The sequence below is a fragment of the Cupressus sempervirens genome, chromosome 6 (genome assembly GCF_028749045.1).
Source record: "Cupressus sempervirens isolate cs-2001-9-10 chromosome 6, ASM2874904v1, whole genome shotgun sequence".
Classification (NCBI taxonomy): domain Eukaryota; kingdom Viridiplantae; phylum Streptophyta; class Pinopsida; order Cupressales; family Cupressaceae; genus Cupressus; species Cupressus sempervirens.
Window position 1 is genome coordinate 658961407 of NC_143123.1, and position 25332 is coordinate 658986738.

Here is a 25332-nt window from a genome sequence, read left to right on the forward strand (position 1 = left end):
TCCCTTAATTCTATTTGCAATTAGATTAGCCAATCACATCAAAAGATTTCAAACATTAAATAAAATTTCAAATGTTCATACTTTTTTCTCAAATTTCATGATTTTATAAATCACCTTTTTCATGCATTCTATTGGCTTATACTTTTTTTTTGGCAATGATAAAATTCAATTTTCTTGAAAAAAAAAAAAAAAATATTTTCCTATAAAAAGATGTAAATCTATCATTCATTAATAACAATCAGTCATGCATTAATCAACTGGTGTGAATTAGAGATTAAATATTTAAGACAATCGCTCCATTGATTTTAAATTTTCAATTCTTGAATATCAGTGAATTCACAATTTAAGTGTGCAAGAAGCAAAATTTTCATCACCAAACAAATGATGATTTATCATTAAAAAAATTATCACTAAATACATTTTGTCAAAGTTTTTGTTTACTTTTTAGTATTATATTATTTTGGTTGTAAATATAATTCTTGTTATTGATAATAATAAATTAGATTAAATATATTAAAAATGTGTTTACATTTATTTTCTTTGTATTATTTCACATGCTTTCTTTCTAGATTTTTCAAACAAATAAAGTATTAATCACATATATACATATATATTATTATTTTGTATCTATCTATCTACATACATATATATCTAGATTTAAATAAAAATCATGTAATTTTTTTTAAAAAATTAAAGTATCATTATATATGTTTTACAAATTACTTATTTACATTATGACTCTTTTAAATTTTTTTACATTATTTCTCTATTACATATATTTCCTTTCCTCATATTTTCTATTTTCATTTTTTATACTATTGTCAAGAACGTATTGTGTCTCTTGTTTTGAGTAGGTCAAAATGGGGTGGGTGGAGATCGAAATATCCCCACCAGCATTTAGGGGAAAGCTTAGCAACTTGTAAAAAAATTATACATTTTATTCTTATCAAAATTTTCAAGAAATTAGAAATATTTTCCTTACTTAGGAGCTGAAGCTTCTTACTATGATCCATAAGATGCTCACCTTACAAGTTTCCTGAAAAATCTCCACAGGTGCAGCTCTATTAGCTCTATTTTCAAGTGAAGCTAGCATCCATAGGACCCTAGCCTAAGCATCCAAATTCAAAGGAAGAATAACTACTTTCCATTTATAATAATGTCTTTAAACAACGAGGAATGTACTCTTCGCTATACAAAAATTTGAATGTTCAACTACATGCTCTTGGGACTTAATAACCAAAGAAGTCAATAAGATCTAATTTGGTTGACAACTTCTATAGCCAATCATGCTTTTCTGGATGAACTTGTGGAGATTTATATACTCTTCAGCGTTTTATTAAATTGTCTGGAGAATCAAAGAAATGTGAATAGTCCAACAGAGACTTAAAGAGTCTTCAGACATAAGATTATGAGATTCAAAAAAGTTGTGCATAAGATGATCTGGGGCTGGGGCTGGGGTAGGAGCAATCGCATGTTCTAAAAGGCCATCACCAGTCCTTCCATAGAAAGATGGGATATGATTCTTCATATAATAGTCAAAAAGCACGGTATTATATTTATTGATTGGGTTATTGAAAAGAAAATTAACCTTTGCACCTATTTACTTTCTCAAGGAGTTTGATGCTCTTTCTTGACAATTCCTTTGGAGTGGTAATTTGCGTAGTACTAAATGGAGCTTGGTTAATTGGGCAACTGTTTGTAGGCCTAAAAAGGAGGGTGGTCTTGGTCTTCGATCTGCTCTATTGAGTAGTCAAGCTTTGGCTGCTAAACTTTATTAGCGATAGTGCTCTAAACAACATCAACTTTGGGCTCGTATTATCACTCATAAATATTTTCATGGTGCTGATCCTTGCTCTGTTTCTGCACTTCCTCTTGAAGGTCATGGCTCAATGGTTTCGCATACTTTGAAGACAGGTGCGATGTTGGTAAAGAGGGGTCTGTTTTGGATATGTAAAGGAGGTTCTCAGGCTTTGTTTTGGTCTGATGCTTGGGATGGATTGCCTTCCATTTTATCCATATACCCTCATCTTTAGCCTCTTTGTGACTCTTTTCTTGCCGCTGGATGGGATAAAGTGGCTCATTACAATACTCCTTATCAATTAGGACCTGTTGTTGGTTACAGATGGAAGCATTCTTCTGATTGGCCTCCCGGAGGTACAAACATGGATCGTCAGGAGCTTTCTCAAATTCTGGGCTCTAGAGAGTGTTCTTCTTTGCTTGGTCCAGATGTTTTGGCTTAGGGCGGTACCTTGTCTGGTAAATATCATGTCTCTGCTGGGTATCAGGAGATAACTAGACAATTATTTGGGGATGCTGAGGTCCCTTGGTGGAAGCAAGTTTGGAATAAAGTTTCTTGGTCCAAGTGCAATTTTTTCATGTGGCTAGTGGCTCACAACCGTTGTCTTACCTGGGATAATCTTTGTAAACGTGGATTTCAGGGCCCCTCTTATTGTATTTTGTGTGGTAATGGAGAGGAGTCTGTCTCCCATCTGTTCTTCCATTGCTCCTATTCTACTCAGATATGGCACCTTTGGTGGCGCGCTTGGGGTTGCTCTTGTCGGCATGCTTCCTCTTTTCCTGAGTTCTAGGCCCGCTTGGGTACTGCTCCCTCCAAGTCTTCTTTTCTCCATGCTGCTTGGATTGCTGGCCCATCTTTCATGCTTTGGCATATCTGGTTGGAGAGGAATCGTCGCATATTCCAAGATGTTCGACTTGGTGTTTTGCATCTTTGGTGGAAAATATCACATTCTCTTCAGGAAACTATTCTTGTGAAGTGTGAGCTTGATGGGGGTATGGATTAGGTTTATCTTGCTATCTGTAATCGCCTCAATTTTCATCTGCAGGATGGGGCTGTAGCTCATAGGTTTCCTTCTATGTCCAGGCAGCTTCACCATCAGAGGAAGGGTCGGGTTAACCGGGATGGGCACTGGACTCTTCCTCCCTGTGGAGTTCTGAAAATTAACACTGATGGCTCTTCCCGTGGGAATCCTGGTCCGGCTGGTATTGGCGGAGTGGCTCGTTGTAGTTCTGGGGATGTTAAATTTTTCTTCTCGGTTCATAAGGGTGATTATACTAACAATCTCATGGAAGCTCAGGCTATTTTATATGCTGTGGAACAGTGTTGCTTGCGGGGATGGAGTAAGAGTATCTGTGAGTCTGATTCCCAGGTGGTGGTGAACATGCTTTCTTCGCAAGAGCTTGAGGATGTTAGTTGGCAGCTGGCCACTATTGTTAAGCAAATTCTTTTCTTCTCTTCCTCTTTTCAGTTCATTAAGTTCACGTATATTCCTCGTGAATGGAATAGAACTGCTGATTGTTTAGCCAAATGGGCATCTAGTCATGATCCGGGTTGGAATATTAGGGATAGGAGGCAACTGTCCTTTGAGATGGTGCAAGAATTTGATGATCTTGTTGCTCAAGATCGAGCTCCCTGTTGAGCTCTCCTTGTTGTATTCCTTTCTGTCTTAATAAATTTTTACCCCTCTTTTTGCATTGAAACAAGATGCGTACATAAAGTAATACCTATTACACTGCAAAAAATATCTTCATAAAATACTCCACAATCAATTACATCTGCCACCAGCCAGTCCACTGTTGCTATTTGCATACTCGGTCTTTATTGAACATAACTAGTCAATGTGAATTGAAAATGTCATATCTAAAGTTCCTTGCTCACGTGTGAAGAAATTTTATTATACTGGAGATGAAATAAGACTCTAACAATATGCATGAATATCAGTGACATTAAAAGAATGAGAAAGGTTATCTCCATAAGATTACAGCATCCCTCCCATGCACAAGAAAATCCACTGCTTTTCTATACTTCAAATCAGTCTGCATTCTGGAAGACGTCCAGGTGAAAGAACAACCATGCTCTGCGTCATTGTATGGGCTATCTCCCATCTCTCCTAGAAAATAATGTGTTCTATGACAGAAAAACCATAGTAGAAGAGAACTATTTTTCTACTAAGTTTAGACCGCAGATGAATTCAATGGTAAGAAGCCATGCTTTTTAATGAGATTTGATTCCACAGTTTACAAATATCCCTTGGCAAGATTCAGTCAACCTGTTGCTAAATATTTCCAGCAAAGGTCCTCTCAACCTGATAGAAAGGGAAGCTGAGCTAATGTTGTAGATGGAAAATGGAAGTTATGGGATGCTACATATGCAGCAATTCCTGCAGCATAGCCAGCAAATGCAAATCCGCTAACCTGCACAAGATAATATCGGCATTCACTAGAAGATAAAATATATTTTTGTGTGTCAGCATATTTTCATTTTATGTTTTAATTTGTGACACAAAAAGACTTCAAGAGAAATATTTGATCACTAGGAAAATAAACAATGAAAAATGGAATGCAAAACTTGGTGTTTCTCTACATCAATGCATAAATGTACACGTGTAAAGAAATTACCTTTTTCAAGTACCAAAAGAAATCAGCTTTCTCCATTCCCATAAAAGCAACCCCAGCTGCAGATCCAATGATAAGCATTGAACCTCCGGTTCCAGCACAGTAAGCAATTAGTTGCCAAAGCTCTGAATCCATTGGAAAGTCTACTTTATCGTACATTCCCATTGTGGCTGCAACTAATGGTACATTATCTATCACTGCCGATGCAACACCTATGGAACTAGCAATCAGTTCAATACTTGGGATGTGGGTGTCAAGATAGTTAGCCAATTCTTTGAGAATTCCAGCTGACTGCAAGCTGTAAAATACAAACAAGGAAAGAGCTTCATCTGCATTCTGTTGTTTGAATTATCTAAACTTAAGCATACTTGTTAGTCAGGAACTCATACAGTAACGAAAAAGACACAAGTAAAAGATCACACAATTCCCCAGAATATACCTATGCTTGATGTTATATGATATTATGTTTTGGGATGCATCCTATGCTCAATAGAGAGTTTCCTGAATCTGTATCCTCCATGGGAAATGGATATATGAATTAGCCATCTCTTAGTTAGTGTACACCAATCTTATCTCCCGACAAGCATTTAGCCTATTCATTACAAATTTATTGCTTCAAAAAGCACATCCTAAGATGCTATATAAGATGCTAATTGGAAAATCCGCAAAAAAGCACAAAGAACATTACCTGTTCATACTCAGTTTCAAGTGACTCAACCTGTAAAGAGAGTTTGGAAAAACAAAAATGAGTGACTGAAGCCCCTCCTAACACTAAAGCAACTTATCCATGCTCCAACTAGTTGTTTTGAAGATCAAATGTTGGTCTCGGAAGCTATATTCTAATCTAATATAAACTGCTTGTTCAATTCTAATATTGATCTTGATGTGATTGACAACTCAGAAATGATTTTACTGAGCAAGAAATAGAATCTGCCTGGTGGTGCACAATAAAAAGCAATAATCTAATAGTTCTCCACCAATTAAGCATGGATTTCCTATCAAGGGTTCTTCCAGTCTCAAGTATCACAAGAAATCTAGGGTTTAATGCTGGTGACCTAAAGAATCAAGTTCAATTGTTTGATAGGAAGACTTAACTTATTTTGGAATAATTTGGGAGGAATATGTGTCTTCTAGGTCATTTATGTATGATTTCCCTTGGTTCGCAGAATAGATGTTGGTCTGGGAAGTTGCATCTTCATCGAATATAATTGCTTACTTCAGTCTGGTGTTGCTATGGGTGTGATTGATGGCTAAGACATGTTTTTGCTGAGAACGAAAAAAAAATGCAAGGTGTTGTACAAAAAAATCGACCATTTACTGGTTCTCTACCCTTTGAAGCATACAAAAATCTCATCAAGAATTCTCTGAATTCCAATGTCAATTATGACAAAAGTTGGGACTTGAAGAAACATATTCAAACCAAGGAAACCCAGGGACACGTCCCCAGCCCTTTTTGACATGTCCCCTTTTCGAGGCGTGCTAGGGACGGGTTGAGGATGTCCCCTAGCCCCTAAAATCTGAAAAATTGTAGGAGATGTCATGGAAACTTGGGACTGCAGTGATTCTTAAAGGAGGCATCTGTGATGTCCCCTAACCATCCCAGGGACAGCCAACCGTCCCCCTTTTCTGAGCACATTGTATTTTCTAATAAAAATACTAAATGCTCTAAAAATATATATTCTTTTTGTTGGCACCCACAACATCAATAGTGCATTAAGTGTTTAATAAATTTCATACACATTAAGCTACATATGTTGGTTCTAAAGAGTCATTGCAGGTCAACAACATTGCACTTTTCACCAATATGAAGAGTAAACGGCTCTGAGTCATAGGCAAAAGCACTCATAAATATGAACTTTGTAGTCAATTTCACAAACACCCAAAACTTGGTAGTGTTGGCACAATTATTAACCTCCACAATGTGTTGTTCATCTGCACAGGATATTTTCCTCTCCTACTAAAGTTTTCTAGACACTCTATACTTTGAAACTTTCTCAAGGTTATAGATATTCTGTATTTTCACTTCTAGGCCTATAACTCATCTTTCAATTGAAATCTGTGAAGTAAATACAATAGGCCAATATATTCAGGGGTCTATATGTTTCAGGAAGTTTCTTTAATGTTTACAATAATCTAAGGTTAAAATCTAGAACCAATTTATCCATTTTAATACGAATATCCATAAATCCCTTCAGTAGTCGCAACATGGTTTAACAGCCTCAAGTGTCGCCTATAAGTCTAGTAGTTGTATTGGGCATTAAAAGGTCAATGTTGTGGTGCAACAACAAACACCACTTCTAACAAGTGGCATTAGAGCTTGGTCACAAGTTCGAATCCATGCAGCTTGCGAGTAACGTTGGGAGGGGGATTGTCGGCAGTGTGCTAGCGTCCCTCGTAGGAATTCATGACATGTTTAACAACCACCCGTATCATCTATAAGTCTATTGTTTGTCTCGGGCATTGAAAGGTCGATCTTTTGGTGCAACAACCACTACTTCTAACAGGTAGTCTAAGTTGTCAATTCGGATTCTAGTTCGGATGTGGGTTTGACATTTGAGTTTGGAATTTGCTCAAATTTTTTGGGCACTGGGTTCGGGTTCATCCATACAAGAATATTTTTTTATAAATATTTTTTATATATATGTAAAAATATGCTGCAACAAATAAGTGCATACACCACTATGCTAATATAAAGAAATTTAGCAAAATACACCACCACATATATTAACGATTTTGATTGAATGGCATGACAAAATGTAAAAATACACCACCATATGAATGTTTCAGTTCAAAAACTTTAAAACAGCAATGTCAACATTATTAATTAGTAATCAGTAATCAGTCATAGACTCATATGTGATCAAATATCAATGTGTCATCAAAAATCATCAAATAATTCATCATTAGTAGGCAGTTGTTGATTAGAAGCGCAATTAGTGCCACTAGCATCAGCAGTCCCAGCCGTACCCTCAGGATCAGCTCCATCATCACTATGTATCTCAAGATCACCATCTTCAATCGCAAGTGCATCAAAGTGGATTTACATCCCATTGTTTTGCCTCCCCCTTTTTGTAGGTATTCTCTTTGTGAGTTGTGAGCCTCAAGTTTAAATGCACAAAGACCAAGTTATCTACTTTCTTGGAGTTTAGTCGGTTGTGTTTCATTGAGTGGATGGAGTATGTGCTCCAATTCCTCTCAGATGATGATGAACTAGCAACCTATCAAGATTTGCAAATTTACCAACAAGAAACTAGAAATTCTTATTTTAAGATTAAAGAACTTACTTGTGATAAAATTTTGATGGCAATGGGCTGCAAGTGCTGGTATCTTTGTCCATGGAAGTACCACCATTTATGAGCATCAACATTGTTCTCGTCTTCAAGAGCGTCAAGACCACAATCCTCAGTGCTTGCGAAAGTCATATATTCAAACCTCATTGCAGGTCATAGGTGCTCACGAAAGAGTCTTAAATGGGCTGCCTTGTACCCTTGAGCAACTTCACGATCTCTATATGGGGCAGCTCTAATGGTACTCCTCTTGAGGACTGATTGGCTATAGAACCTGGGGCTCAATGCAAAGGGGTAGTCATTTTGTTCCATCTCTCTACCATGATTACTTGTAGCTCCTTGAAGAACATTTCATCAAGATCTTGCTCTTTCTCATTTATGATATTTTTAATGTCCTCAATCATGGAGTCAATGTCATCATATACCTCACCCAAGCAAGGCCTATCCATGTCATTGCATCGGATCATGCTCAATATAGGCTCGATGATCTTCAGAAGGTACTTAGCATGATCCCACCAAGATCCATCTAGTATCAATCCCCTTATGGAAGCTGCCTTGGCAGTATCAGATTGCCCCCATACGCTCCAATTAGCACTGGTTACCATTCTAGTCAATGCATCTTTAACCTTGACAAGGCGTCTCAAAACAATAGTGTTGGAGGCAAAGCTAGTCTCAGTAACCTATTTTAAAATCAAAACAATAAAAGACTAGAAATTTGAAAACAAATAAAGTTTACTAAAGTGACTATATTTTTAAAACATGTTTAAATTTTAAACAATTCAACTTACCTTCAAGAGCTCCAATTTCGAGAATTGTTTGAATATGGCTTGCGTAATATGGTGGTTCGTGAAAAACATTTGGATCTCTTGTGCTTCTTCATACAATTTTTTTAGTCTACTTAGCCTTAGTGCCAATTTTTTACAGCATAAGGTTGAGTGAGTGCACAACATAAGGTGTCCAAAAAATGTGTTCATATCGCTCCTCAACCAATAAGCCAACAGCCCTACAATTCTTCACATTGTCGATTATCACTTGAACAACATTCAGAGGGCCAACTTACTCGATAGCTTGGATGAGAATATTTGCAATGAAAGGACCATCCTTTACCTCTCCTTCACAATCCACGACTTTTAGAAACATTGCACCTCTTGTAGACACTACAAGAACATTCCCCAAAGGACGGTTCCTTGCATCTTTCCATCCATCCGATACTATTGTCACACCTGTTTTGACCCATGAATCCTTGATGGGCAACATGTCATTCTCTACATGGGCCACCTCATCATCCAATAAAGTGGTCTGTATCTTCTCATAACCAGGGCCCTTAAACTCTTTTGGAGCCACATTAATTGCCCTCACCATGTATTGCCAATACGGCAAGCGAACAACAATAAATGATAATCCATTTGCATAGATGCATCTAGCTATGGCCAGGGCCCTTAAACTCTTTTGGAGCCTCATTAACTGCCCTCACCATGTATTGCCAATATGGCGAGCGAACAACAATAAATGATAATCCATTTGCATAGATGCATCTAGCTATGGCTTGATCGACAATGTCTCTAGCTTCATTTTGATATGATGATTCCAAGGGTCCCACTACTCTCTTACTTACAATCTGTTATTGAGGAGGACGCAAGAATGGATGGCCCTCTGCAGGTGGCTCGCTAGGAGTGGTAGTTGAACACATAGATAATGTTTTTCCTTTCTTTAGAGGCCTACCACTTTCCAACAGAGGTGAAGAATTTGTCCTCCTAGCAGCTTCCTCTGCTTGCTTCTGTTCTTGAATGTATTTGTTTACGATGTGATTTGGAAGTAAGGTTTTAAGTAGCACTCTGTTTCCTCTTGACTTCTCGGTGCAAAATTTGATGCTTTTTTGAGGAATAAAACACAAATGTGCTTTTACCAATAAGTCAACAGCCCTACAATTCTTCACATTGTTGATTATCACTTGAACAACATTCAGAGGGCCAACTTGCTCGATAGCTTGGATGAGAATATTTGCAATGAAAGGACCATCCTTTACCTCTCCTTCACAATCCACAGCTTTCAAAAACATTGCACCTCTTGTAGACACTACAAAAACATTCACCAAAGGATGATTCCTTGCATCTTTCCATCCATCCGATACTATTGTCACACCTATTTCGACCCATGAATCTTTGATGGGCAGCATATCATTCTCTAGATAGGCCACCTCATCATCCAATAAAGTGGTGTGTATCTTCTCATAACCAGGGCCCTTAAACTCTTTTGGAGGCTCATTAACTGCCCTCACCATGTATTTCCAATACAGCGAGCAAACAACAATAAATGATAATCCATTTGCATAGACGCATCTAGTTATGGCTTGATCAACAATGTCTCTAGCTTCATTTTGATTTGATGATTCCAAGGGTCCCACTACTCTCTCTCTTACAATCTGCTATGGAGGAGGATGCAAGAATGGATGGCCCTCTACAGGTGGCTCACAAGGAGTGGTCGCTAAAGACATAGATAATGTTTTTCCTTTCTTTAGAGGCCTACCACTTTCCAACGGATGTGAAGAATTTATCCTCCTAGCAGCTTCCTCTGCTTGCTTCTGTTCTTGAATGTATTTGTTTACGATGTGATTTGGAAGGAAGGTTTTAGGTAGCACTCTGTTTAGTCCTGGCTTCTCGATGCAAAATTTGATGCCTTTTTGAGGAATAAAACACAAATGTGCTTTTACTCTATTGTAAGAGCTACTAAATTCCTCCTTACAGTGGCTACAAATCCACACATAACCTCCTCCACCCGGCATTGGTCGAATCATTTCAACATGTTTCCAAACTGGGGAACATCGGTCAATTTTGAAGTGGGGGTTATTGGCAACAGATGCACTTGCAGCCAAGATAGAATCTACAAACAGAAAAACAAGTTAAAACATTGAGAAAAGATTCAAGAAAATAAATCTAGGTCGTAAACAAATCAATAAAATAATTTCATTTTGAAAAACATGCAACACAAACTTCTTTCAGACTTCCAGTCATGCACAGGTTCACAACATATCAAAATATTGAGATATCAAGCTTCAATTGTTTTATACTATTGTAATTTTATCGTTTAGAATGGATTATGAAATATTAAATATTAATATATATTACAATAAATTAAACAGATTTAAAACAATTAAAAAACTAACAAAATTATATTTAAAAGGCTTAAAAACAATTTTAAAAGTAACAAAAATACCTGTATTGGTTTGCTGTGAGGTTCAAATGTTGGTTGTGAGGTTTGTACGTTGGCAAAGACCCTAGGAAAATGCTCATGTTTGAAAGTTGCTGAGCCTTTCTCATGTTGGTAATGTTCAACCTCTCTCACGCTGGGATGCTCAACCACACTCACGCTGGAAACAAAAGCTGCAGCCTGCAAACAAAACTCTTCGAATGCAAAGTGTCTTCGAATGCCCAAAATGTGAAAGCCGAAAACGATGGTCATAATAACGTAAAAGCCCAAAATCAATTGAGATATCTGTTTTTTAATGCTGCATACACTTTATTAAAGACTTTTAGGTTGAAAGAAGCCCAAAAACACTTTTTTCAAATGTTGAAAAGTCAACACGTTTTTGGCATTTTCCCAAATTTGCTTGGAAGTCACCTACATTCTGCCTGGGCTAGTTTTTCCTCTAGCAAATTCGCACCAAATTCTTGCAAAGTTGACCAGGGTTTGAAATGCAGAATCCATAGGGAATTTGCCAATAAAAAAGCGAATGTGAAATAAATTCGAACCTACTATAAATTAGGAGGAATCAAATGTTGAATTTGCCTTGAGTAGTGAATACGGTAACTTAGCAGGTAGTGCATATAGAAGTGGTTGTAGGTCATAATAGTAATAGAATACTATCCAATCAAAAAGAAACAATTAATTACTTGCAAACTAGTGTTGGGATGATCAATCTCAAGTCTAAAAACTACTCTGCAAACCTCAAACATTATTACAGACCTGATATTCAACTGTTGCAGGTCAAAACAGCTACAAAATTCATCAAACACCTTCCCAAAACATCAGAGAACACCTCCCAACATCACCCAGCAGCAACATACACCACCAGCACCACCAAACAACAACAAAGGGACCAAGAAATATAGAGAATAGTACTCAGCAGATCACGCCAGGTCTATGAGGTACGACCTGTACTTGGTTGTACTTTTTATACTGGAAACCAATTATACTTCTTCAAACTCACATGCCTAGGCTGGAAATGAATCAACGGGAATGGCTAGTATATATTAATCAATATCATCAATATTGATAGACAAACAAGGGCATAATTGAACATTAACTTTATATGTTAAGGTTCTATAATGTATATACACATGCTTCATTCAAGTTTTCATATGAATATGATGTACATATGCATGTTCTATCCATATTTCATGCATATTTTGAACTTCCCTATATATTTTAAAAGTTTTCTGTATTTCAAGTAGATGTTCCCTTTGCTGTCCCCTAGCTGTCCCGAATCTTTGTAAAAAAATACAAAATCCCGGAAACACATCCCTGAATCCCCTATGATCCTTGTCCTAAAAACTCTATGGAATACAGGTTGAAACATTCAAGAGGAATATGCTCAACTTCTTGTGGTAATTCACAAGGATATCTGTTTTCTACCATTTGGAATGTCATCAAAGTCCAAACCCTAGAAATCTTGCTACAAATCAGCCAAATAACCCCTATATGACTGGCCAAAACAAAGCCATCCTAAAATGTGTAATGTCCACTTTCTACGAGTGATCATCCAAGGGAGTTCACTAGCCTATTTTTATTCCATAGGCTAAGGTGGGAGATATTTTCAACTTATCCCAATAAAGTAAACATCTTTAAAGGTTACTTTGTTACAATTAATTTAATTAAAGTGAAAAATAAAATAAATTGATAAAGTCACTTCATTAAATGAGGTGTTTCTTCTAGAAACTTCAAAGAGGTTAAATCATATTTTCTAGAGGGCTCTACTAGGCCTTTAAAAGGGACTGAATCAAGTTATTTTCTCATTCTTGACAGGTTATGTGCTTGAGAACTCTTTTGAGAGTTTGCATCTTTAGATTCAACGAGCCCTAGGATGAAAATATAATGTCCCCATCTTTGCAAGCATCAAAGTTTATTTGTTTTAACCCTAGTTATTGGATTCGTTCCTAGGAGGTCAGATTCGGGTCCGGATCCAATTTGGATTCGGATTCGTGTTGATCTGGGCAAGATCCTTGTTTTACACAGTGGATTCATCCAGATTTGCGGACCTACGAATCCAGACGAATCCAGTGTGTAAAACAAGGATCCTACCCAAATCATTGCGAACCCTCAAGGATCCAACGCAAATCCGCGTGAATCCACTGGTAGGCCAAGGTTTTGAGTGGATCCAACTTATTTAAAATGACTTTTTAAATATATTTTTCTGCCTTCTAACCCCATAACGGCCCTTATATTCAACATCCAAATACATTTCACCTCAAATTGACTCTTCTATGAGTGAATCATATTACAAACTTTAGGTCTAGTGATCTATATTTTGAATTTTCATTTTGTAATTTAGTAATTCAATGTGAATGTGTTGATTTTCTTTATAATCGTGAAAATAGATCAATGATCAAGTGTACTAGATTCATAGATCCATACTAGAACCATAGATTCATACTGCAAAATTATTTAGTTTTAGAGTTATACATATTTCTCTTATTTTTTAGTGTGTGTGTCCATCTATATATATATATATATATATATATATATATATATATATATATATATTTTCAGGAATCCTAATTGGGGAAAAATATCGTGAATCCACAAGTTCGCTTCACATACCAAAATCGGATTCTTATCCCAAATCAGCAACTAAGGTTTTAACCTATCATTGGCCCTCATAGGCTAAGACTGATGGTTAGAAAGTCCCTACTGTTAGGACAAGAGGCTTTTTCTCTTTCAAAGTACATAAGTGTTTAGGTTTGCTCTTCATTTGGTTCAATTTGGTGCATTTACTATTTAAAGTAATTCATTTATCAAGCATTTCGATACTTGGCACTGTTGGCAGGACACTTGGACTGGCAGTGACAACCCTTGGCACCATTGATCTGATTAGGTATTCAAATATTTACTAATTGTAGTAAGTCAATGGTTAATAGAGAGGAACACTTACTATTTTTAGTAAGACAGTTGTGCAATGGAAACAATAGTTGACCCACAAATTTAGATAAGATAGAGAGATGACAAATAATCAATGAGATATTAAAATTATAAGGGCATTAATGATATTATTTATAATAATTATATAGTAAAATTATGTATTTACTTTATAAAATGTTATGGATATGTCATTATATTTATTGAAAAACTACACCTTTATATAACCTGTGGTCAACACAAAAGAAATTATAAGTGCTAATTATATTGTCATTAAAGTGAATGGGGCCAAGGGGCATATTTAATGAGCATTAAATGATTAAATTGAGAAGGGACACTTCGTTAATAATATAAGGTCAACCACAAAAACAAATGTTAAAGTCACTAATGAGGTTTTCTCGTGAAGCTTTATGTTAATAATTGGTAGCTTTAGTTAGGATAAACTATAGTGCAAATATGTGTGTGTGTGTGTCTATGTGTGTGTGTGTGCGTGCGTGTGTGAGAGATATTATCTATATATATATATATATGAGATATTTATTTGTCATTATATTAATTAAATTCTAATGAATAGACATGTCCCGTAAAGAGAGATGTCTATCCATACTTCATTCTATATTAGAGAGATGGCTGCCATTTGAAAAGGACATACCAAATACAATGGCAGTGCTATTACATCTGTAGCAGATCCTCTTGAAATCAACATGGTATCAGAGAAAACTAGAAATGTAGCTTAAATGAATTTATACATAGCTACAAGAGTATTATAACGCATTAGGGTGAAAATTGGAATTTTTTGTTTTCAAAGATAAACTCTGTTGATGCTGTATTTTCCATTGGTCTGAATTGAAATTTCATATTTGTGTGTTCAAGTTGACACAAATGTTCGTCCAACTATGTCCAATGTTATTATGATGCTCACAAGCAGTTCCATGACATTGTGAAATCCATCAAAGCCTACTTTTGTAGGGAAAAATGAAAGTTGTGCTTCAACATTGCAGATATATCTAAAGAGCATAATAAGCAGCGATTTGAGAAAATTCAATATGATATCAGAACTGTATAATACAGAAGCCAGCGATGGAGGAGACTTGAGCTTTTGCTTGATGACGAGCCTGGAAAAGCCTTCAAGCACATTAGATTGGATATAGAAACTTTGTATGATTGAAGTTGTTATTGACATTGTACATCTAGGCGTGAGAAATATTGGGATAAATCTGATTGGATCGACACGATGATTGGATACCACAAGTTTACTTCAACTTAGTTTGTTTAATAATGTTCCTCATTCGTGGGAGTTCCCAGGTGATGTCTTGCGGAGGCTTTGCATGTGGATACAAATTACTGGAACTAATTCTCCAAGTCAGATAGGTGGATGTCACACATTGCAAACTTGACAAAATCATTGTCAAAGTGTAGTGAGAGGAAGACTGATGGAACCCAGTGAAGTGTTGCACCATTGCCCTAAAATTCCAAGCAGTTGTGGTCAAAATTGTGCTCCACCTTGAGCAGCAACATCTGGGATCTTTGGCAAGTGCTTGGTCTACGATGGAATTAGGTTTTCTAATCTCGCTATGTTTAAGGGAAGGTTTCCATCATGGTTCTATAACCTATAGAATGTTTGTGTTAGTTCTTTGGCATTTGATGAAAAATTGAGAGTGGAGTGCGAGAGCATCTAGAATGGAGAGTCATGAGTGGTTGAGACGATGAGGGTCTCATTTGGCAAATAACAATAACTCAAATGAGCCAATTTATCCACAATTTGAATTTTGTAGTCGACATCCTTAAACTTTAGTATTCTGCAGTGTATCTAGTTTAAGTATTCTTTGGTGTATAAGTCATAAAGGTTGTGTCCCACTAGCCAAAGTTGTGTGAGTAATTTGGGATACGCAGTGCCACGTCTACGATGGAAGTCCAAGGGATGCCACTTTGGGTCAAGTAACATAATCATCGCTAACATGAAGGGGAAGGACATGCATTTGAATTGATGGCATATTGGCTTACTAAAAGGTAAGGAAAGTCAAGTGCATTACTAGGGGGATGCAAAGCATGGTATTTCCCTTATAAAATGCCCCACATGGAGGTAGGAACACTTTTTAAATGAAGGAAATGATGTGGGAATATTGCAAATAACGAAGGACTTGCCAAGTTATATACGAGGCTCATTAAACTGTAAGTATGTCCTTCATACAAGAGGGACCCACCACAAGTATAAAGCAGTAATAAAGATGAATAAAAGATGAAGGATGAAAATTGATTCATGCGTTATGTTTCCTATATGGGCTCACCTTATGAAAGGAAATATTTGAAACACAAGGACGGAAGCATATGGAATTCAGATTCAGAGGGAGATTCAAAGGGAGTTTGGCATCTTCAAAGAGGTCAAAATGTTAATGAACTCGAGCTTCAGAGGGGGCAGATGGGTTCAGTCAACTTGTGACAATCTCGATCATGGTGATTGAGAGGGAGTTTCATTGTTGAAGGTGAAACACTTATGAGGTAAACTTTATTTAATTGATTATTATACTAATGATATCATTTAATGCCTTATGTGCCCTATGTAAATCATGAGGAACTGACAACTTCCAAATGATTATCACTTGTATTTGTTGATGTCAATGGTAGATGACAATCTTAAAATAACTTAATCTTCTATCATGATAGACATCGTGTGATGGCTAGAACAAATTAGGATAGATGATTTCTAGCATGGTGGATTAAGTTTCTTAAACAGACCATGACCTTCTAGATTGTGATAGACATCGTGTTGAAGGATTTGAGCAATACAAATCCATAGAGCCTGAAGAATATCTGCATGTAAAAACCTGTCAAAGAAGAAAAAGACAAGAAGAGGCAAGGGTTTTGCTCTGAAAATATGCAAATTGTATTCTCGGAAACGAAAAAGATAAGAAATAATTACAAAAGATCTATCCTTATAGAAGAAGATCGAAACCCGAAAAAGGGTAACCTAAAAAGTTTAAAGCCATATAATAATTGCTAATTAATTATTAAATGTGAAGGCAAAAGTGCATAAAGGTGAAATCTTAAGAAGGAAGTAAAGGTAATTCAATAAACGAAACTAAATTAACGCTTTACTCTAACACTCCCCCTTAAGATGAGCAACAATGCAGCTACAAACAATGCAAAAAGAGCAAGGAAACTACAATGCAATGCAAAAAGCAAACTTGGGTCCTGGCAACAAGGCCTGATGGAGTACCCAATCACAGCCAAATCTCTATGAAACGGAGAAATAAAGAAAACCCAATGGGAAAAACTCTACTCCAAAAAGAGATAGCAAGAAGAAGGACTCATAACCGAGACCCCCCAAGGACAACTTCCTTCAGCCCAAGCATAGAACGCAATTCAAGATACTGCGGGGATGCAAAAAGTTTAGTGAAGATGTCTGCAACCTACTGAGCAATAGGAATGTAGTCCAAGCTCAAAGCACCAGCCTGAATCAGATGCCGGATGAAGTGCATGTGAAGCTCGATGTGCTTAGTTCACTAATACTCAACTGGGTTGCGAGAAATGTGTATAGCATTCTAATTGTCACACCACAGAAAGGTGGGACTATCAAGAGAAAATCCAAAATCTATCATCAATTGTCGAAGCCACAAAACCTCCTGACTAGCCAATACAGCTGCCCTATTTTCTGCCTCTGTAGATGATAATGCATAAGCATGCTACTTCTTGCAAGACCATGTGATGGGACCAGAACCAAGACAGAAGACAAAACCAAAAGTAGACTTGCGATCATCAATATCACTAGCCCAATCCAAATCTACAAAACCGACAATGTGAGGATAGCCTGATGTATAGTGAATGCCATAACATGTTGTACCCCTAATTTACCTCAAGATACGTTTGGAAGCTTGCCAATGACTCTTATGTAGATCATGGAAAAATCGAGAGACAAGTACAACCACAAAGGAAATATCAGGACGTGTGTGTGTTACGTACAACAAACTACCCACAAGCTATCTGTATAGAGTGGAATCCATTGTAAGAGAAGAGCAAGTGGTAGATAAAACAACACCTGATTGAAAAGGTGTGGGAGCAAGTTTGCAATCAAGCATGCTGAAACTCTAAAGCATATCAAGAGCATACTTCTGTTGTAGTATGGCTATCCCATCCGAAGAGTGAACAACTTGTAGGCCCAAAAAATAGTGCAGAAGTCCAAGGTCTGTCATCTCAAACTACTCTCTCAATGCTTGTTGAACACTTTGTAGCATGGAAACTGAGCTACCTGTAATGATGAGCTCATCTACATAAAGCACGAGTATCAATAAGTCAACCCCATAACATTTAATGTAAATTGTAGGATCAAAATGACACCGAGTGAATTGTGAAGCAAGCAAGAAGGAATCCATCTTCTCATACCAAGCCCTAGGGGCCTGTTTGAGACCATATAAAGACCTTCGAAGCTAGCATACTAATGAAGAGTCCTACACAAAACCATGAGGCTGCTCCATGTAGATCTCCTCATGAAGGTCTCCATGCAAAAAAAAACTCTTCGCGTCCATCTAAAAAACTGTCCATCCCTGTGAAGTTGCAAGAGAGAGTACAAGGCGAATAGAATTCATCTTGGCAACAAGGGCAAAGGTCTCGAAGTAATCAATACCCTCAACCTATGAAAAAACCCTTTGCAACAAGACGTGTCTTGTACCTGTCAATAGAACCATCTGCAACATACTTGGTATGATACACCCACTGGCACCGAACCAACTTTCTTCCTTTCGAAAGAGTACAAAGATCCCATGTGTGGTTCTTCATCAAAGAAGAGTACTCCTCATCCATAGCCCTATCCCACTCTGAATGTCCTGTCACCCGTGAAAAACTCTGTGGATCATCTGAAATGGCATGACTCAAGAGGCACTACATGCAGTCTGAGCATGAGTGCGATGAGCATCGGTAGGATCACCTGCCAAAGGTCCAGTTGCATCAACAGTATCACGAGCCTACTTGGGCACTCGCAGAACATTTGGTGGAGGTGGTGAAGGGGGATCAATGTCTAGATCTTCCTCAAAGCATGCAGAATCCTGTAGAGTAGAGGAAGTACTGGGTAGTGAGGAAGAAGGTGGAGATGGAGGATCTATCTGAGGATAACACTCATCAAACTGAACATCTCACCGAAACAAGTCATCTCTAGAATCAGGATCAAACAATCTGTATGCCTTCACATCCTCACAGTACCCAACAAAAATGAGTGGTCAACTCTTCTTCTCCGTGGCTTTTCGTCGAGCATCTGGAATAAAAGCCCAAGCCTCACTACCAAAAATGCAGAAAGTAGAAACATCAGGCTTGACATGAGTCCAAGCCTCCTCAAGAGTCAAGCATCACAATGCCTTGTGCGGCATCCAATTTTGAATATAGCTGGCACAATTGATAGCTTCAGCCCAGAATGAAGAACTCATAGCTTGAATCTGAATCATAACAATTGGCCATCTCCCGTAATGTCCTGTTTTCTCTCTGCAACCCCATTCTGCTGAGGTGTGTAGGGAACTCAAAACTGATGTTGTAAACCATGCTCAGTGCAAATATCTCTGAAAGACTGATTCACATATTCCCCCCATTATCAGTGTGTATACACCTGACAGAAAAACTAGATTGCTTCTCCACAAATGTCTTCAAGATTTGAAAGGAATCAAAGACATCGGACTTGTACTTCAAATTGTACACCCATGTGCATCTGGAGAAGTCATCTATGAAGGTGAGCACATATCGAGCACTTGAAAAAAATGTAGGAAATGACATAAGATCATTGTGTATCAACTCCAATTATGCCCTAGCACATGTGGATCTACCTACTAGAAAAGGATCTCTATGATGTTTTCCAAGTGCACAACCTTGACACACACCATCAGTACAAGAGATCTGAGGTAACCCAATCACTAGCTCCTATGTACTCATCTGTTGCAGATATCTGTAGTTGACATGGCCAAAATGCTCATGCCAAAATTTTCTCACTGAGTCTACATGAGCAATGAGAGAAACACCTGTAGAATCGAAGCTCTCAAAGTCATCGAACTGGTATAAGTGATAAGTGAGACTAAAGATCAACACTCCCTGTAGAAATAACCAACTCAGGATTACGGAGGTCTCGAATAACCACATCATGTGGTGAGAACTCAACTGTCTTTCCAGAGCCTAATGACAAATCTAAAAGATAGACAGGGGGTTCGTAGAAATGGCTGGAACCAAGAGAACATCCTGTAGTGAACCACCTTCTAAAGAGATAGTTCCTAAACTTGTGACTGAAAGCTGAGAAAAATCACCAACTACTATCTGTGTAGTAACACTCTGAGCAAGTGAGGTAACCAAATCAGGTGAAGTGAAGAAAATTGTTGCTTAAGTTAATACCAAAATTGCTTCTCTTATCATTGTTGTGTCTTGCATTGTGATTAAGAACACTTGGTGTTATTGCATGGTTTCTTCTTCCAATAGTTAGAGTTAAATTCCATTGAAGTTGTTAAAATAGATTTTATCTCAAGAAAGTTGTTAAGCAAGAGTAAGAATAGATGGATAGTTGTATGGTGATATTAATGGATGTTTGATAGGGATTCATAAACTAGGCCACTAGCATCCTAGCAGCTTGTTAGGAAGCTTTGTGTGATAATCTAGTCCGATCACTCCCAAGTTCTACTTGGGTTTCATCTTTCCGCTTGTACTTCAAGTTAAGTTGGAAGATAGGTGTTAGTGTGAAAATCCTAAGAGTATCCCTTAGAATCATTGCACCAATGGAGGTAGTGCTGCTGGCAAGCTTTCATTTGGTTGGATCCCTATCCATTTGCTATTTTCTTCATTCATACGAGTAGTAGTAGAGCAGTAAGCAATTGGTGGTAGGAGTAGTTGAAAGTGAAAGTGATCAAGGAGAAAAGGAACAAGTCAAGCAAAGCGAAGTACCACCAAGTTATCTTCGAATGAATAACGTAAGCTTGCCTGCGTGATTAACTAGCAAATCACATTAATATAACTAAGTTAGTATCCACAAGTGTAAGTAACCTTGGAATTTTCTCATGTTATCCACGAGTATTTACTTTTCAAGAGAGAGTTGAGTGTTTGATATTCCATATCAAGTATTCAATTACTATATGTTCTATAGTTGTACAAAACTGACATCAACAATGTGAAGCTCCGGAATCAAGAATCCAAGAAGCTATAGTAGACAATGCTCGTGCAGAAAGAGCATGTCCTTTCCCTATAGGAGGAGGTGGAGGCTTTGGAGAAGAAATACTAGTATGTTGCATGGCCTCCTCTAAAGCCTCAAGACGTTTCCAACACTTGGAAACTAGATGTGCTTCCTTGCCACAAAAACTGCAAGGATCACCTATGTACTTAGTCTTGGAGGAGGACTCACCAAACTTGGAAGAATTACCCTTCTAAGAGAGCTTCTGAGCATCTGACTTGTGAGTAGGCTTAGAGGAACTCTCATTGCCTGCTGAATCTGTCTTATGTTTTGGTTTCTACTTTGGCTTCCCTGTAGATGACTGAGATACCAATGCTTTCATCTTAGAACCAGTCATAATATCCAACTATGTAAGCTTCGACTGCTCTCTAGTCAAGAAATCACAAAAGACGTCAAAAGTAAGCATAATAAATCTATTACCCAAAGCATCTTTGGTGGAATAGAAGGTAGAAGCAAAAATATAAAAATTCCCTCGAAGCTTAGAGAGAATTAGATAAATGGACTCAACATCAATCTTCATCTTTCCACAACTTTGCAATACGGATCTCTGTTGATCAAACTTCATCAAGAAGTCATCAATGATCGGAAAGGAATCTGGTAGAAGACAGGTAAGCTCTGCCTCTATCTGAAGTGACCTGAACTCATTCACAGTACCAAACAAGCATTGAAGCTTGGTCCACATAGCTAGAGGGGTATTGCACCCATCAAGCTGAAATTGTAGACTGTTGGATATCTGTAAAGTAATCAACCACATTGCCTCATCCATCTTGTTTTTGTGTTGCATGACCTCAAAAGGCCTCTGTAAAATTGGTTGCACTACGTCTAAACAAGACCACAACCCTTTTGACTGGAGAAGTCATGTCATCAAGGTCTTCCATGTGTGATAGTTATGAGGGGTCAGAAGTTCTAGACAAGAAGAGGTCTCGGCCATTGTTTTAGAAGGTATTGAATTGTTTTTTAATGTAGTTCTGGTTTACATAAGTATAAAATAGAAACAATATGACAAAACACCCCCCACAATGCAAAAAACCGAACCCTGGCTGCTAGAAGGAATGCGTAAATGAGAGAAGGGCAAAAACGTTTCAGAAATGAATCACAAATGCCTGGTACAAAATACTGATGAAATGACAGAGCATATGGAAAGTACTGGAGAAGAGCTCTCCGACACTTTTTTCAAATTGAAAAATGGAACTATAACGAAGAAGTTACGCCCCCCAGAAGATAGAAGATATTTATTTGTCATTATATTAATTACATTCTAATGAATAAGACATGTCCCGTGAAGAGACACGTCTATCCATACTTCATCCTATATTAGAGAGATGGCTGCCATTTGGAAAGGACATACCAAATACAATGGCAGTGCTATTACATTTGCAGCAGATCCTCTTGAAATCAACACTTTATGAATCAAACCATAATGAGGAATTATAGAAGCCCAAAGAAGGAAATTGATCTCATTATGCTTGTGAGTTTTGGCTTTGTGCTTTCACATTTTGGAAGCAAGACCTGGGGTTTTGCTGCAAATTGGTCTTGGTTCAATTTTTCCAAGGGTGTGAAAGATCATTTGAGGTTTGCTAATTGGCAGCTTTATCTCAGAAGTCATAGTGTGCTTGATTGGAGTTGTTTTACCAAAATTTTCAGAGGTCACTTAGAGCAGATCAGAAGTTATTGACGACAAGTATTATTAAATTTCTTCATTGCTGGTTGTGCGTTCTTCATTGGCACATGAGAATCATTAGTGTGTGGATAAGAAATGATAGTCTACAGAAAATTTTAAGGGTTTTGATGATTTAATTGCTGCCATACATTGGAGGGGATTTGATGATAATCTTCCTATTGTATGACTGCTGCAAACTTTACACTTCACTCTGGAAGCCATGCATAGCAAAGGGTTTCAAGGCATATCTTACCTATATGTTCATGAACTGTACCTCCTCTATTTTATGGCTGTTGTTGATTCAAACTTTAGGTAATATTTTATCAACTAGGTCATTGACATTTTGGGAAAGTACTGAATATCTAAGCTGATATAAAATCTGGAATTTTCAGCTCTATATTCCCTATGTAACGTCAAGTTTTTGAGTTGAAATTATTTTTGCAATATCTACTGTATTGTTGTAGCAGACATTGCAAATATATCAAAAAAAACATAAAAACCAAAACAAATATTAGTGAAATTTGGGAAAGCAAATATCTTATCAGGACTGGGATATTATAGTGGTATCAAAGTGGTTTCATGCCATCTTAATGGGATTGGAAATTAAAATTTCAAAGAATTCGCACATTTGATATCTGAATGACCAATACTCTTGATTTGTTCCTGTCATGGGAAAATCCAAGAAAACAAATATATAGGTAAACCAGATGAAGGTTTACCCCACAAGATATAATAGGTGATAGAAGGGAAGAAACACTTAGCGTGTTTGAGGAATAAAACACACTCAGTCAGGTTAAGCAAATGACAGATTTGAGATTTCTGAATTTTTTAATCTTACAAAATATTACACTCAATATTACACTCAATTCCCAATCAGACTTTACATCTGCACATCACTATTGCAATAGAACATTACACAAAGTGCACAAAATATTACACTCAATATTACACTCAAAGTGCACAAAGTGCACAAAATATTACACTCAATTCCCAATCAGACTTTACATCTGCACATCACTATTGCAATAGAACATTGATTTGTATGTGAGTGGTAGAATTAGCATAGGAGAAATATTGAACAGCTAGAAGAAGGTATCGTTTATGATTGCTATTATGTAAACTAGGATCTGAATATAATTATATCAGCCAGCTTGTAGCAGCAAAGAAATAATGTGAGATATGTATACGATTGGAAACATTAAGAGCTCAATGTTGTATTAAGGAAACAAGCGTTAGCCTGTAGAAACAATGGGGTGGCCCTACTATTTTAAAGGGAATAGTAGGGGTCCCAGTGGAGGATATACCAAGCATTTAACTGTGTTAAACTCAGTGCAGTGACTACGTTCGGTATGCCCCACAAGGGCAATATAACCCACCATCTGATAGTTATTTCATACAAAAACTTCCTTCGGGCCCTACTCTCTTAGTCGTTGCTCGCTCCATTAGAATAGTAGGGCAGGGAATAATCTGCCCCTGCAGAGTTTGCAGAAAGTAAGTACCCTTCGGTTGTTAGATTTTTTTAATAAAAAGAAACGGGAAGATATAGTATAATAGTAGGGCTATCGAATTGAAGTAGAAGCGGATGAGTCTACATTGGATAAGGAAGAGCCCGCCACATAGCCACATAGCCACATAAATAGAGGGGAGGGGAGGGGACCTGATCCTGATAAATAGTGGGTGGGGGGCTGGTAAAAAGAATTCATTCCCAAGGCCAAACCAAAGAACAAAGGTTCCAGGTAGTAAGCCAAGTGCTGGTCAAAGTTACAGCTAAAGACAAGTAACCAATACTGAATATTGATCTCATCCAAGCATTCCATCGAATGCCAATGCTATGTTTATGAAATTTGTAATGTTTTTTTTATGGGAGAATGGGAGAGGATTGGGCTCAGGAATTAAGTTGAAAATTCTTAAGGTTTTATTAAGGGATATTACAGTGGTATCAGAGCATGATCTTGCCATCCTGTAGGGTGAGTCTTAAAATCAGCATATAAGAACAAAGAATCATCAGTGAAGGTGAAGTTTGTGAAAAGACTGTGGATACTTTGTGATAGATATATGATTGAATTATACAAAACATTATAACAGAATGGTGGATAACCTTTTAACAAAATTGTGGAAGAAGAAGTGAACACTAGTCCTTTGGCAAATAATGAGGTCTATCAACACATTACTCATTCAGGATTGATCGTCATCTAAACAAATAACATCCATCTAAAGACGTAACAATGTACTCGGCAGTATATACAAAAAGAAGAACACCGATAACAAGGACTGGTCAACGGAAGGATTCAAGAGAGAGGAATTTATAATTCGGCAATATATTCAGATAAATTGGAAAGAACACAATAAGAAAATAAATGATAAATTCTTGCAGAGCATGAAATCTATTGAGATCAATGGAAGGAAGAAATAAACTACTCTAAGTAGCCACTAATGAGATGACAATTATATTCCTAATACGGAATTAAGGCAAAGAGCTAATCTCTCTGAATGACTTCACAAGGTATTCTATAAATGAATACTCTTAAGGAAGTGAGGCAAGGAATTGAGTATTCTTTGAAGGACAGTACATACTGTTAAGGAAAATCATATGCATATGTAAGGATGGATGCACCCAGAGTGGGTATCCATAAGGCCTAGGATGAGGAATAACT

General features: G+C 37.3%; 1 protein-coding gene across 2 annotated transcripts in view; it reads right to left on the reverse strand.

Moving 5' to 3' along the window:
- Positions 1-3725: 3725 nt before the first annotated feature.
- The window catches only part of LOC149553916 (sodium/proton antiporter 2-like), a 185509-nt gene continuing 163902 nt past the window's right edge, over positions 3726-25332 (reverse strand). For both annotated transcript variants that reach the window (XM_089789258.1, XM_089789259.1), the window contains exons 9-10: positions 4417-4711; positions 3726-4212 (exon numbers count right to left, since the gene is read on the reverse strand). In XM_089789258.1, coding sequence (XP_089645384.1) covers positions 4099-4212; positions 4417-4711 — 409 coding nt within the window. In that variant the 3' untranslated portion in view covers positions 3726-4098. The remainder of the gene's footprint in view (positions 4213-4416; positions 4712-25332) is intronic.